This window comes from Acomys minous, assembly GCF_964271855.1.
Source record: "Acomys minous genome assembly, chromosome: 4".
Lineage (NCBI taxonomy): Eukaryota > Metazoa > Chordata > Mammalia > Rodentia > Muridae > Acomys > Acomys minous.
Window position 1 is genome coordinate 47973503 of NC_140486.1, and position 14584 is coordinate 47988086.

Below are 14584 nucleotides of genomic sequence, written 5' to 3' on the forward strand. Positions count from 1 at the left end.
CCCCAACTAAGAAAAAGTTAATCTTTATTTCATGATTATAGCTTCATTCTAATTTTTTTCAGTAAGTTTTGTTAAATTACACTTTTCTAGAAAGTTGTCTGTTTGATCAACATCATATATATATATATATATATGAATGATTGAATTTTATTGTAGTACTTGAGGCATACTTAGTTCAGTCCTGGGTTTTCAGTACTGGGGGACTAACCCCTTGCACATGCTAGGCAAAAGCTCTGCCACCAAGCCACTCATTTCAGATGATGGTGACTTGTACCTAGTTTATCTGCAGTACCCCTCATTGTTAAATACTGATGAGTTTCACCAGAGATTGTTGGTTTTATTGGTCTTTTATTTGGAAAAGAAAAAAGAAATGTACTTTTTGACTTTGTTAATCACTTCAATAGAATTCATACACTTAATTTTTCCCTTAGGTTTACTTTACTAATCTCATTCTGATTTCTTTTTTTAAGATTTCTTTTTGATTTATGTGAGTGTGGATGAGAGTTGAATCCCTGGAACTGAGTTTCAGGTGGTTGTAAGCTGCCCCAGTACCCTGGTCCTCTGTAGGAGCAGTTCATACTGTAAAGACTGAGCCGCCTCCCAGCCTCAGGTGCCTCACCCTGAGCTTTAAGGTCCTCCTCCCATGTGTGCATTTGAGACCATAAATTTCTGTTTAAACTATTTTCTAGGTGTATCCATTCAGTTATAGTATAGCATGTCTTATTTGCCAGGGCTGCAATAGCAGAGAAGCGGCATCAGTTGCCTTAAACAGCAGAAGTTAATATCTCTGATTTAATTGACCCTGAGGCTTTTCTCCTTGGTTTGCAGGTGGCCATAATTCTTATTTGATTTTTCTTTTCTTCTGTGTGCACATTTCTGGTATGTTTCCGTGTGTCCAGATATTTGTGTGTGTGTGTATGTGTGTGTGAGGGCATGAGACAGGTTGAATTAGAGACCATCTGAACAGCCAATTTAAATTTACAAATGCAGTCACACGCTGAGGGTTGGGGTTTAGAGCTTCCTTATACTAATTTTAGGAGAACAAATTCAGCTCATAGCAGGAAGCAGTTCTGTAAATATTTGGTCCTGAAAGTTTTCTGATTTCCATTTGTGTTTCTTTTCAATAGGTTATTTATGAGTGCTTATTTTCCATGTATATAGAATACAGTTGTTTCCTGTTGCTGGCTAGAAAAAAATAACTACAAATTTAGTGAATTCAAACAATATAAACTTTTTTATATTTTAAAAGTCCCCAAGAAATATAATTATCTTTCAATCCCAAAGTCAAGGTGTTGGCAGGGCTGTGTCTGGGGTCTTCAGAGAGCAACATTTCCTTGGCTTTTCCATCAATCTGTTCTCTCTGACTAAGGGCTAATGTTAATCCCAATGATGGGAGGAGAAAGACCATCAACCCAAATCATCATGGGCAAATTAATTAAAGCAAGATTTTTTATTTGTATACATGGGCTGTGTTCCCCTTAGGCAGGTTTGGAGAGGTCAGCATTAGATGTGAGGAAGACAATATTTTTATGGTTCGGGTAGAGGGTTTCTAAATGGGGGATGTGCAACTTTTTTTAGTTAGAAACTGCCTGTTATAACTATACTTTATCATCCCTTTGATTAGCCTGTGTGTTTAACCTAGGTGATCTTCTTTTCTTTTAACCTCCCCCCCCCCAGAGGGAGAGAGAGAGAGGGAGAACATGAGCACGTGTTTGAATGCCTTAGCATCTCATAGGACAGCCTTGGGTGTTGGGCGTTGGCTCTTACCTTCTACCTTGTTGGAGCCAGGATCTCTTACTGTTCAGTAGTGTTTATGCCAGTTTGGCTGGCCTGCAAACTTCCAAGGATTCTCCTGTCCCAATCTCCCAGATTGCTGTGGAGAACTGGGATTACAGACTCTTGATAACCAAGTCTGGCTTTATATGGGTTCTAGGAATCCAACTGAGTCCTCACAATACATGCCAAGTGCTTTTCTGCGTAGCCTTAGACCAGACTAGCCTCAAACTCAAGATTCCCCCTGCCTCTGCCTTGCAAGTACTGGTATTAAAGGTGTACGCTACCACTGCCCATCAATACAGTTAATCCTAATTACATGTTCTCTGTTTTCTGTTTAACATACTTATTTGAAACATCTACTATTGTGTTTTTGTTTTCCATGTGTTTCATAGTTCCATAGCAAGTGTTGATTTCATCCCATTTAAAATATTTTCTAGTGTCTGATTTGATATCCTGCCTGGCTCCAGAATTATTTCATTTTTGTTCAGTTTTCAAATAGTTGGAAGTTTTCTAGTTGCCTTTTAACTGGTTTCTAGCTCAATCCTTCTGTGGTCAGGCAGCATACTGCCTGTGATTGCTATCCTTTGATACTCACCTCGTATATGGTAAATTTTGTGCTATATGCTATATAAACAAAATGTATTTTTATGTATTTTTATATCATGTAGATCAGGCTTATTACATGTATTCTTTAAGTGCTTCTCAGCCATTTAAAGATTCCTCTGAGAATTCTGTTTAGCTCTGTACCCCATATTTTAATTAGGTTGTTTGGTTTGTTGCTGTCTAATTTCTTGAGTTCTTTATATATATTTTGGGTATCAGCCATCTGTCGGGTGAAAGGTTGTTGAAGATCTTTTGCCATTCTGTGGGCTGCCATTTTGTCCTTTTGATGGTGTCCTTTGCCTTAGAGATGGTTTTCAGTTTCATAAGGTCTCATATTAATTGTTCATCTTAGTGCTTGAGCTGTTGGTGTTCTGTTCAGGAAGTTGTCTCCTTGTACCAGTGTGTTCAGTGCTACTCCCCGTTTTCTCTTCTGTTAGATTTAGTGTTTCTGGTTTTATGTTGTGGTCTTTGAGCCACTTGGATTTCAGTTTTGTGCAGGGTGATAGAAATGGATGGATCTCTTTGCATTCTTCTACATGGAGACATCCAGTTAGACCAGGACTGTTTGTTAAATATGCTTTATTTGTTCCATGTATAGTCTTGGTTTCTTTGTAAAAAAAAAAAATCATGTGTCTGTAGGTATGTGGGTTTACTTCTGGGTCTTTGATTTGATTCCATTGATAACTTGCCTGTTCTTGTGGCAATTTTATGTGATTTTTTTTCTCTGTGTTACAGCTTGAAATCAGGTTTAGTGATGCCTCCAGAAGTTCTTTTATTGTATAGGATTGTTCTGGCTGTACTGGTTGGTTGGTTTTTTTGATTTTTCATCTGAAGCTGAGACTTGTTCTTTCAAGGTCTGTAAAGGAACTGTGTTTGCATTTTGATGGGAATTACGTTGAATCTGTAGATTGTTTTTGGTAAGATGGCCATTTTTGCTATGTTAATCCTACCGATCCGTGAGCATTGGAAATCTTTCCATCTTCTGATATCTTCAATTTCTTTCTTCAAAGACTTGAAGTTCTTATGATACATGTCTTTCACTTGCTTGGTTAGAATTACACCAATATATTTTATATTATTTGTGGCTATTGTGAAGGGTGTTGTTTCCCTAATTTCTTCTACAGTCTTGCTTATCGGGCTTATGGTCTTGGCTTCTATAAGAAAGCAGGAGGAGCAAGCCAGTAAGTAAGCAGCACCCCTCCATAGCCTCTGCCTCAGCTCCTGCCTCCCAGTTCTTGTCCTGTGTAAGTTCCTGCCCTCACTGCTTTTGATGATGAAAGATGAACTGTATATGGAACTGTGAGTAAAATAAAGCTTTTCCTCCCCATGTTGTTTTTGGTCATTGTGTTTATCAGAGCAATAGTAACCCTACCTAAGACTGTTGGTTTTAAAACCCAGGCTGACCTTGGTCTCATAGTCTTTTTTTGCCTTAGTCTTTGGAGTGCTCAAATTGCAGTCATGTGCCAGCATTTTCAAACGGTTGCTTGATTTGGTAGATACTATACAATGGATGTTAATTCTTCTACCATCTTTTATTCATCTGGTTGTTTCTGTTGGAACACAGTTCAAAAATGGAGTCATATGAGAATTCTGAGTCTGAGAAAACTCCAAGGAAACAAGACAAGAGAGTTGAGACCTCAATTTCTTAAAACACAGACTTGTTCTTGTAATGTGTTTTCCTGCTCCTCTTAGGTGTAGTGGATAAGTATGAGCTTGCTTCAGATAATTCATTACTGCTTGCTGCTGTCACTATATGCCTCTATGGAAAACTATGCTACTGTAATGTGTGGCTTGTCCTTGAGGTTTATACAGCCTGAACTCATAAGGACTTTACTTACATGATTCTTCTTAACCCTCAGAGTATAAATTCCCTGTGCTCTGAATAAAGCTGGCCATTGCATGAGACTTTAGTCTGTCTCATTTTTAGACTCTTTTTTTTCCCTCGAGGTCCTATCACCTCTTAGAGCAGTAAACAGTTCCTTTTTATATTTTAAACTAAATTGTTTAATGAATTATTTTAAACTTATTCTGTCTTTCTTATGGACTTGTCCTGTAGGATGAATCTGTTCACAGTTATTAGAGAAGACATTTCCGTCTGATAGTATTCTACCTGCTGCAGCTTTTTTTGGCTAGTATTTCTTACAATAGGCATATCTTCTGCCACTGTTTTACCCTCAGTATATATTTCTGTCTTTAACATGTATCTCATGTAAGAAGTACATACCTAGTATGTTTGGCAAATACTCATCTTTTTCTAGAAATGAATTTAATTCTTTGGAGTTGGTCTGTTCTGTATCACTGTTTATTTTCTGTTTGATTTTCCTGTTTCATGTCCTCTTTTCCATTCCTTCCTTGTTAAGTATTATTTTAAATTTTAATTACTATTTTTGATTTCTCTTAGCTTTTGCTATCCTTCTAGTGGATAGCCAAGACTGCATGTATATTTGACTTACTACAGTTTTCTAATAAAGATGGTAATTTTCACCACTTTTTGAGATGTCATTTGTACTCGTTTGCTTTGCATTGCTATACTGAATACCATGAGCAGTACCATTTAGGAGACTCTTACACAGCACCAAGCTCAGCTGCTAGTTTGAGTGCAGCATGGGCCACCTCTGGCCCACAGCTTCTGCGTGCTGACCTTGAGGAAATACTTCCTGGATTTCACCTCAGTGATTCTGGTCTCTTCTTAGTAACAGATGATTTTCCAGCCCTGGCTAACCAGCACCAATTGTCCCATTAAAGCAAAGGCTTTACTTTAATGGTGCTGGCTTTTTAAATTAATCGTTGTTGATTCTTCAGCCCCAGCTAACCAGAAACCACAATCCTTAATATAAAATAGGGATGGGAGTGGCCCCGCAGGGTTTGAAGGGACTTCCCAACTTCCTCAAAACAGCACAAGTCAGGTCTTCATAATCTGCCGTTCTCTCATTACTCAATGGGTTTTCTAGCCCTTAGCTCTAAAATCCTTCCACAGCCAGTCCTCCTTACAACAGCATGCCAGAGCCCATCACAGTAGTCCCACTTTCTGGGACCAGCTTCTTCTCCAGTTACTTTTCTGTTGCCAAAATAAAACACTGACCAAAACCAACACGAGGAGAAAGGGCTTATTTCATTTCACAGTTTACAGTCAGTCCATCATGAAGGGAAGTCAAAGCACATTTGCACTCAAGATTAATCCTTTTGAATTCCTAGTTTAATGAGGAAAGCCATGGGCACCCCTTACTTTGGGCAGAAAGTAGGTCGCTCCTTCTTCACAGAGCCATCAGATTTGTCTTGAAGAAGTGCTCTATCTAGTATTTAGTGTGCTTCCCCAAACAATTCACCACCACTTAGCAACTATAACATGCATTATACCAGCATTTTTAGATAATTTTCCTTTGGCTATGTCATTTCATTTTATTGACATATTTCTAATGTCATGGGACCAAGCTATACTATCTTTTGTTTTAAACTTGATCATACATGGTGGAGGAGTATGCGTGTACTATGGTGCACATGTGGAGACTAGAGATCAGCTTGTGAGACTTGGTTTTCTCCTTCCATTCTATGGGTTCCATGTAGGGGGCAAGTGCCTTTACCTGCAGAGCATCTCACCAGCCTGAGGCTGTCTCCTAGCATCTTAATTTCTTGTTATTATTGGAAATATTTTTTAATAATCTATTTTTTGAGATTATAATATAATTACACCACTTCCCTTTTCTTTGAGCTCTCCCATGTACCCGCCTTGATCTCAAATACACAGCCTCCTTTTCTTTAATTGTTGAAGTGGGAGATCCATTGTTCCAGCACTGTGGGATTAGGTCAGGATCAGCAAATGTAGCCAGCCTGTCTTACTAATGAAGTGTTATTGGATCCCAGCCATCTATTTATTCAAGTTGTCATTGTGGGTGGTTACTTTTGTATTTTACCACTAGAACTGAGTAGATGTGATAACCTAAATTATTCATCATCTGCTTAGTTAGAATTTTCACTGATATGAAGAAGCAACATGACCAAAAACAACTTGGGGAGCAAAGGGCTTATTTTACCTTCCAGCCTCTAAGTCCGTCAGTGAAGTGAAGCCAGGGCAGGAACCTAGCAGCGGCAACTGGAGCAGAAGCCAAGAAGGAACACTGCTCCTCGTGGCTTGCTTAGCCTGCTTTCTTACAGCACTCAGAACCAGCAGCCCAAGGGTGGCACTGCCCACAGTGAGCTGTGCTTCCCACACCAGTCATCGGTCAAGAAAAGTCACCACAGGCTTGACCAAGCTGGTGGAGCTGAGGTTTCCTTTTCCCAAATGACTCTAGCTTCTAGCTTCTGCCAAGTCAACATAAAACTAGCCAACACACCATCTAGTACTTTAAGCAAAAATTAACCAGTCTCTGAATTCAAGCAACCTTTTTTAATTGATCTGAGTTTGTTGTAGTACTCCAAATATATCTTATGTATTTCTGAAATTTCTTACATTTCTTTAGTCACTTAACATGTTTCCACAGAATCACTATTTTAGCTTTATACTATATTTTGTTGACTGTAGCACTTACATAGCACATGTATCAAATTACAGAGATCCCTACACATAAAAGATCGGAAATAAAAGCCATGCATGGGGATGCGTACCTTTAATCCCAGCACTTGGGAGGCAGAGGCAGGTGGATCTCTGTGAGTTGAGGCCAGCCTGGTCTACAGAGAGAGTCCAGGACAGCCTAGGCTACACAGAGAAACCTGTCTTGAAAAACAAACAAGATTGCTTTTTTTACATGGCATGGTGGTACGTGCCTTTGATCCCAGTACTTGGGAAGCAGAGACAAGTGAGTCTCTGAGTCTCTGAGTTGGAGGCCAGCCTGGTCTACAGAGTGACTTCCAAGAAAACCAGAGCTATCTCAAAAAACAACAGCACCCCACCACCACCACCACCAAGAAGAAGAAAAGAAAACCCCTCCCAGGCTTTTGTTGGTTTCAGAAGTAGTCAAGTTGACAACCAAGATTAGCTGCCGTGGGCTCATTCCACGCAGTGGTAGGGAGCGTCATCTTTTCAGTAAGCCAGTCCCCAGCCACTCACCCAAGGTTTTCATCAGTCTCCTGCCAAACCTCTGGTTCTCCTCCCTGCTCAAGTGTCTTCTCTTCACAATCCTTGCTGTCATCTAACATCGTGTCTCATCTATTGGCAGGCTTCATCTGTTTCTCTTTATTAGAATGAAGACATATCCTTGTCTCTATTTTATTAATGTTTTACATCCTTTGCCCTCACAGGTTAAGTTCTCAGTAAGCTGCTATTGAAGTAATGGATCTTCATGTAGTTAACACTGTCACTTCTTAAATTGGAACTCTTAGGCCAAAGCATGACTGACATTTTCCCTGAGCACTGGGCACTGCTCTCTACTACTAACCTAGTTACCCAGCCCGGGGTGGGTTTTTAATAGTTTTGTGTGCCTTTTGCCATATGACTTGGTCATTGTTTTGATGTTATTATTTCTACCATATATAATATTCCATAGTGGTCTATCAGATGATGATATAAAATGACTTATGTTGTAGTAATGCCTGTAATCACACTACTTGGAAGACAGAGGCAGGAGGATTGTTTAAAGTTTGAGGCCAGTCTAATCTACAGAGTAAGAGCTCTGGGCCAGCCAGAGCTACTAGTTAGTGAAATCTTGTCTCAAAAACAATTTTAAAAGGGGGGTTATATTTGAAAGTATTCTCCCCCTCTACTCAGAAGCAGTTGATTTTGCTAGTTTTCTTGGCTTTCAGAGGTATTTCTTTATGGCTAAAAACTGATAACACTTTACACTATACAGTTGTGTCAACCCAGTACAGTCTCTGTGTCCTACAGTATATGACAGCACCTGGCAGTTATGTCTGCCCAGTATGGTCCTTTTTTCCTTTTCTATGCACTGCTCAGCCCTCCTCAGCAACTAGTGCTGGTCATTTTTATTAATTTTGCTGTAGTTAGCTGTTGAGGAAATGTTAATTCAATATTTTGCCTATATCCTTGAAGATCAAAATCGAGATGAGATTTTTGAAATGAGATGAAAAAATTCACCATACTTAAAGGAACACAGGCTTTAAAAAAATAGCATGATACATATAAATGTCAAGAAACATTGAAGAATTATTGCATAAGGTACAGATCACAAATAGAGTAAAAGTTGGTTTATTAAAACAGAGCGTGGATACATTTATTAGGGAAGACTTAGTGGAAAGGGGTGAGTATATTCTTTGAGTAGTAAAGAGGAGTGTGGGAGGAAAGGAGTTTATTATGCCTCTTTGTTCAAATTCAGCAGCAATAAAGAGATCGTAGGAGTTGGAGAAATTAGAAACATTTTTATAGGAGAGTCATGTTCAAGGTGGACTTTGAAATATAATGAAGGTTCTTAGTAGACAAAAAAAGGTAACTGTAGGAGACTTTAAGCATAGCGCTAGTAAGCTGTATCACGGAAATTTTTGAATGAAGTTTTTTGTTTTGTTTTGTTTTTTCAAGACAAGGTTTCTCTGTGTAGCCTTGGCTGTCCTGGACTCACTTTGTAGACCAGGCTGGCCTCGAACTCCCCAGTGCTGGGATTAAAGGCATGCGCCACCACCGCCCAGCTTTGAATAAAGTTTTATTGGAACACAGCTATACCATTTTTGTACTGGTGTACAGCTATATTCATGGTACAGTAGTGCAATTGAACAGTTCAGCCAGGTAGGTGGTCGGAGAGATGAGTCACCAGGTAAGAGCCCTGGCTGCTCTTCCAGAGGACCTGGCTTGGATTCCCAGTTCCCAAATGGCAGCTCACAGCTGTCTGTAACTCCAGCTCCTTTTTCTAGCCTCCAGGGGCAGTACACACACATAGTGCACAGACAGACATGTAGGCCAAACACTGGTACACATAAAATAATTTTTAAAAATTATAACAGACCATATGGTTTACAATATCTAAAATATTTGCTCTTTGGTTCTTCACAGAGAGTTGGCTGCTTTCTGTAGGTAGTTTCTATTTAAGGAGGAAAGCATTACTGACTATTAAAGAAATGAAGAGGAGATATTTTTGTGGGGGCATCTAGTTACAAAAGAGGCTAATGAAATTAGCCCTGAAGGAATACAGTGGAGATCCAGCTAGATGAAGAGAGGAAGGAACAGCCATCCTGCCAGGACAGTTGTAATTCAGTAATGTGCAAAAGTGGCTCATCCTTAATTGTCTTTTTCTAATTTCCCTCACTAGCCAAGAAGGATCAAGAAGGCGGAGAAGAAAAGAAATCTGTGCAAAAGAAAAAAGTAAAAGAACTAAAAGTCTTGGATTCAAAGACAGCCCAGAATCTCTGTGAGTAATTCTTGTGATCCCAGCGTGTAAGAATTTATTTCTCTGGTCTAAGGTCCCTTTGTGTGAAACTCGTCTTGTTGAATTCCTGCTCTATGCCAGGCCTTGCGAGTCCTTCAGTAGCACAGCAGGGTTGACAATTACCCAGCTTTATGTGAAGGAAGCGGGTGAAGATTTTGGCAATGTATCTAGTTATAGAGCTAAGAGGAGTCTCAGAGTTTGCTTCTGTATCTTATCTTACTGAGTGCTGGGGAGGGGTGCGATGTGACTTTGCTGTGTAGCTTGGCTCTCCTTGAACTGGCAGTCCTCATGCTGGAGCCTCTGAGTGCTGGGGTTATGGTGGGCACCACTGTGCCTGGTAAACCTCTTTCAAAGTTCACATCTCCTGTATCAATAGGAAGTCTATTGCAGGGTCATTCTAAAAGGTGGGAACTGATATGCTGGACAAGGAAAGTTCACCCAGAACAGAGTGGCCATGAGACTTTAGCCAGGTGCCAGGTAAGGCCTTTATAGAGTGCGCTCGCTCATTGCTGTCTTTTCATTGGCTTTGTGAGGATAAAGCAGAGGAAAGTTCTAACAGTGAAAAAAATAGATTACTGTGTTTACAGAATGGCGTAAAGGAAAGGAAACAGATGTTGGTAATAGAAGGGAACATTGGGTCAAAGGTTTTTAAGATAGACTTGACTACATACGCTGAAGAAGAATGCTAGGGTCACCTTAAGAGCTGGTCATGGTGACACACATCTTTAATCTCAGCACTCAGGAGGCAGATCTCTGGCTTGGAGGCCAACCTGGTCTAGAGAACATAGAGCCAGATAGAGAAGCCAGCGTGGATGGGCAGAGATGAGTAAGAGCGAGCTGCTTTTATAGCAGATTTGATTTTATATGTGTTGCCTGCATGCATGTAGAGCCAGAGGAGGCCTAAAGAGGATGCTGGATCTGCAGGAACTGGTGTGACAGTTTCTTTTGAGCTGCCACATGGATGCTGGGAACTAAACTAGGCCTTCTACAAGAGCAGCCAGTGCTCCTAACCACTGAGCCATCTCTCCAGCCCCAGTAGAGTACTGTTGATAATATTGAAGAATCATATGAGGACACAGGGAAATTGGAAAGGCAGAGTCTATTTCTTAGGAGGGGAACTTGGCCATTTTAAGAATGAGCAGGCCGCCGGGCGGTGGTGGTGCGTGCCTTTAATCCCAGCACTCAGGAGGCAGAGGCAGGTGGGTCTATGAGTTCGAGGCCAGCCTGATCTACAAAGCGAGCCCAGGACAGCCAAGGCTACACAGAGAAACGTTGTCTCAGAAACAAAACAAAACAAAACAAAAAGAATGAGCAGGTCTGGTTGGAGATTTAACTCAGTGGTAGAGTTCTTGTCCAGCAAACACAGAGCCCTGGGATTGGTCCTCAACGCCGGGGAGTGGGGGAGGAGGGAGATGCGGGGAAGTGAACAGGTCAAGGCAATGGCATCTTTGTGGGAGAGGGGGTCTGAGCCAGGTGAGTGTTCTAAGATTCCTGTGAGCCAAGTCATGATTTTGTTGAATGTGCTGAGCAGTGGAGTTGCTGTGTGACTTGGTGTGGCTTGTGTGTGGCAACGGGTGACAGCAGAAGCTCCAGCACTGCACTCAGATGGATTTCAGCTCCTTAGGCGGGGTGGCCTTTCTGGGTACTCGGAATAGGGAGGGCGGTGAGAAGAACCAGTCCTTGTATCTCGTTCTCTGGCAGCAATCTTCTTGGGTTCCTTCCGCATGCCCTATCAAGAGATTAAGAACGTCATTCTGGAGGTGAATGAGGCTGTTCTCACTGAGTCAATGATCCAGGTAAGCGCGAGGAGGTTCCGCCAGAGCTGGCTCCTGTGTGCAGCTGTCTACCAGCCTCACCTCCTAGCTTTGTGAGCAGAGGCTTCTTCAAGCAATTTTGACTTAAAATGCAGGCTGAGGAAGCTGCTGTGTCCCTGCTGATTACCTCAAAAAGACTCAGGAGCCCCCCCACCTCACAGGCTGCCCCAGCCCCATGCTTCCTTCATCATCACTGGGCAGAGTGTGGGACTTAGAGACACGGGCCTTACACTCAGGCTTTCACCACATACACAGCATTTACTCTGATTTCCAGAACCTCATTAAACAGATGCCAGAACCAGAGCAGTTAAAAATGCTTTCTGAACTGAAGGACGAGTATGACGACCTGGCTGAGTCAGAGCAGTTTGGCGTGGTGGTGAGTAAGGCCTGTAGCAGGCGGCTCTTTCCCAGCCCTCTGTTCCCTCCCCTCTGGAGACCAGCCTGGTCGATTGCTTCTTGCCTCTTACCTGTTTTGAATCTTTTAGTCAATCAATTTCTCCATGCCTTCCCCCCACCCCCACCCCCCCACCCCCTTGCTCTGGAGCTCTCATCTCCCAGAGGAGGCGCAGCCTGTTATCTTTTCTTGACGTCTCTGTCCATTAGCTCCACAATGGAATTTCTTTTCTTCCTCACTAGATGGGCACAGTGCCTCGGCTTCGGCCTCGCCTCAACGCCATCCTCTTCAAGCTACAATTCAGTGAGCAGGTTGAGAATATCAAGCCTGAGATTGTGTCTGTCACTGCTGCGTGTGAGGAGCTACGTAAGAGCGAGAGCTTCTCTAGCCTCCTGGAGATCACGCTGCTTGTTGGGAACTATATGAATGCTGGCTCCAGGAACGCTGGTGCTTTTGGCTTTAATATCAGCTTCCTCTGCAAGGTGAGCCATAGGGCTAACAGGAGGACAGAGGGAGTCCAGTATTGGCCTAAGGTGGTTTGGGGCAAGTTCGGACTAATGGTTTCTCCTGTTTCCCCCGCCAAGCTTCGAGACACCAAGTCTGCTGATCAGAAGATGACTCTGTTGCATTTCTTGGCTGAGTTATGTGAGAATGACTACCCTGATGTCCTCAAGTTTCCTGACGAGCTTGCCCACGTAGAGAAAGCCAGCCGAGGTAAGGCAGTGTACAGCAGAGCTGGAAGGTAGTTCTGGGCCAGCAAGATGGCTCAGTAGGTAAAGATGCCTGCTTCCTACCCTTCAGTCCCAGGGACCAACAGAGTAGAAAGAGAGAACCAACTCTCATAAGTTGTCCTCTGACCTACACACGCACACAAATAAATACATGTATTTTGAAAGTTTTTCTAAAAAAGAAGATGGTTCTGAGCTCTGAAAGTCTCTGCATGGGGAACGAAACAAGACACCTCATGGGCTTGAAGTTAGTTTCTGTTCCGACCGGTTTAAGCGAGACTAAAGGAGAGGTTAGGCCTTCAGGTACCTAAGGTGCACGGAGGCGTATGAGCCTGGAGAGAGCTCCCTGTGTACCAGGGGAAATGCTTTTCCCCTTCTTTCCAATACCACACGCGTTCCCTCACGAGCATGCTGAAAAGATGTACAGTGTAGGCTCACAGCTTTCCTCAGCAGTGGGCCTCACTATCTGGAACTACCCAAAACAACACCAGATTTAAATACCCTGCTTCTGTGTTCCTACCTATGTCTCCTCCCTTCACAGCCCTGTTAACTTGATATAAATGAGCCCAAGATCTCAGGGTTCCCATGGATTCTTCTTAAATTAAATGACATTTGCTTCTGTTAGTATTGTACAGTGTGTGAAGGTTGGAGGTGCAGTTAGCAACTACTCATGTTCTTACTGCAAGGATCAAAAGCAGCGTTTGAGTGAGAGCAGTGTGCGGGGCTGGAGGAGCAGGGCGTGCCTAAACCTAAGCCAGTAGGTCTCAGGCTGGGTGCTAAGCTCGGCTGCTCTCCTCCCATAGTGTCTGCTGAGAACTTGCAGAAGAACTTAGATCAGATGAAGAAACAGATCGCTGATGTAGAACGCGATGTTCAGAATTTCCCAGCTGCCACAGACGAAAAGGACAAGTTTGTTGAGAAGATGACTATATCCTTTCTTGGAGCACTTGGTCCCTGGAAGGGAACAGCTTCTCCCAGGAGAATGGGATAGATGGCAGCGTTCAGTTTTTACCTTTGAGGGGTTTTTTTCCCCTTTCACTATATACTGTTTTAATACTTATTATAGAAAGGAAAATAAACCTTGTAGATAACTGCAAGTCCGCAAGTGCCTACTCTGTGTCCCTTTCCCTTTATAAACGCACCTACTTTCATTAAAAGACCCATTGTTGTCACAGACACACTCTTTCACAGAGGTAACCACTGCCACTTTTAGATTTACACCTCGTTGTTTATTTGACACAAAAACTGCATTGCTTTGCTTTTTCCGTGTATGCCTCAGCTTTGTTTCTTTTTGTTTTCTTTCTTTTCTTTCCTTTCTTTCTTTTGTTCTTTTTTTCCCTTTCCAGCCTTGTCTCTGTAGTAGTCTATGCAACTTCTCAGTAGAAGGGAATAGAGTAGGTAAGCCATGGCTGTGGTTTGCCACTCTTTTCCCAAATGTTTAGAGTGCTTCTGTTCTGTCATGAGCAGTACTATATGGCATATCCTCCTGCACAGCCTATTCTGTGCTTTTGAGTGGTTCTCTGACCTGGGTCTGCTGCTTTTTGTTTTTGGTTGGTTTGGTTTTTCAAGACAGGGTTTCTCTGTGTAGCTCTGGCTGCCCTGGAACTCGCTCTGTAGACCAGGCTGGCCTTGAACTCAGAGAACATTTGCCTCTGCGTCCTGGGTGCTGTGTTTAAAGGTGTGGCCGCCACTGTCCAGCATGGGTCTGCTTCTTGGTCTTGTTCCTTTACTCCCTGGCTGCACAGCTTTGTGAAGGATGCACAGGAACAGTATAACAAGCTACGGATGATGCACTCCAACATGGAGACTCTATATAAGGAGCTAGGTGACTACTTCATCTTCGACCCTAAGAAGTTGTCTGTGGAAGAATTCTTTATGGATCTGCACAACTTCAGGAATATGTTTTTGGTAAGCAAGGGTGAACTGCTAATTTTTCATGGGGTTCCTAATGATTAGCAGTGG

At 42.3% G+C, this 14584-nt stretch overlaps 1 protein-coding gene across 1 annotated transcript in view; it reads left to right on the forward strand.

Moving 5' to 3' along the window:
* Positions 1 to 14584, forward strand: part of DIAPH1 (diaphanous related formin 1) — an 87493-nt gene that overhangs the window by 63180 nt on the left and 9729 nt on the right. The window contains exons 18-24 of the mRNA XM_084780200.1: positions 9570 to 9668; positions 11388 to 11482; positions 11775 to 11876; positions 12137 to 12376; positions 12479 to 12608; positions 13426 to 13550; positions 14366 to 14530. Of these exons, the coding sequence (XP_084636326.1) occupies positions 9570 to 9668; positions 11388 to 11482; positions 11775 to 11876; positions 12137 to 12376; positions 12479 to 12608; positions 13426 to 13550; positions 14366 to 14530 (956 nt within the window). The remainder of the gene's footprint in view (positions 1 to 9569; positions 9669 to 11387; positions 11483 to 11774; positions 11877 to 12136; positions 12377 to 12478; positions 12609 to 13425; positions 13551 to 14365; positions 14531 to 14584) is intronic.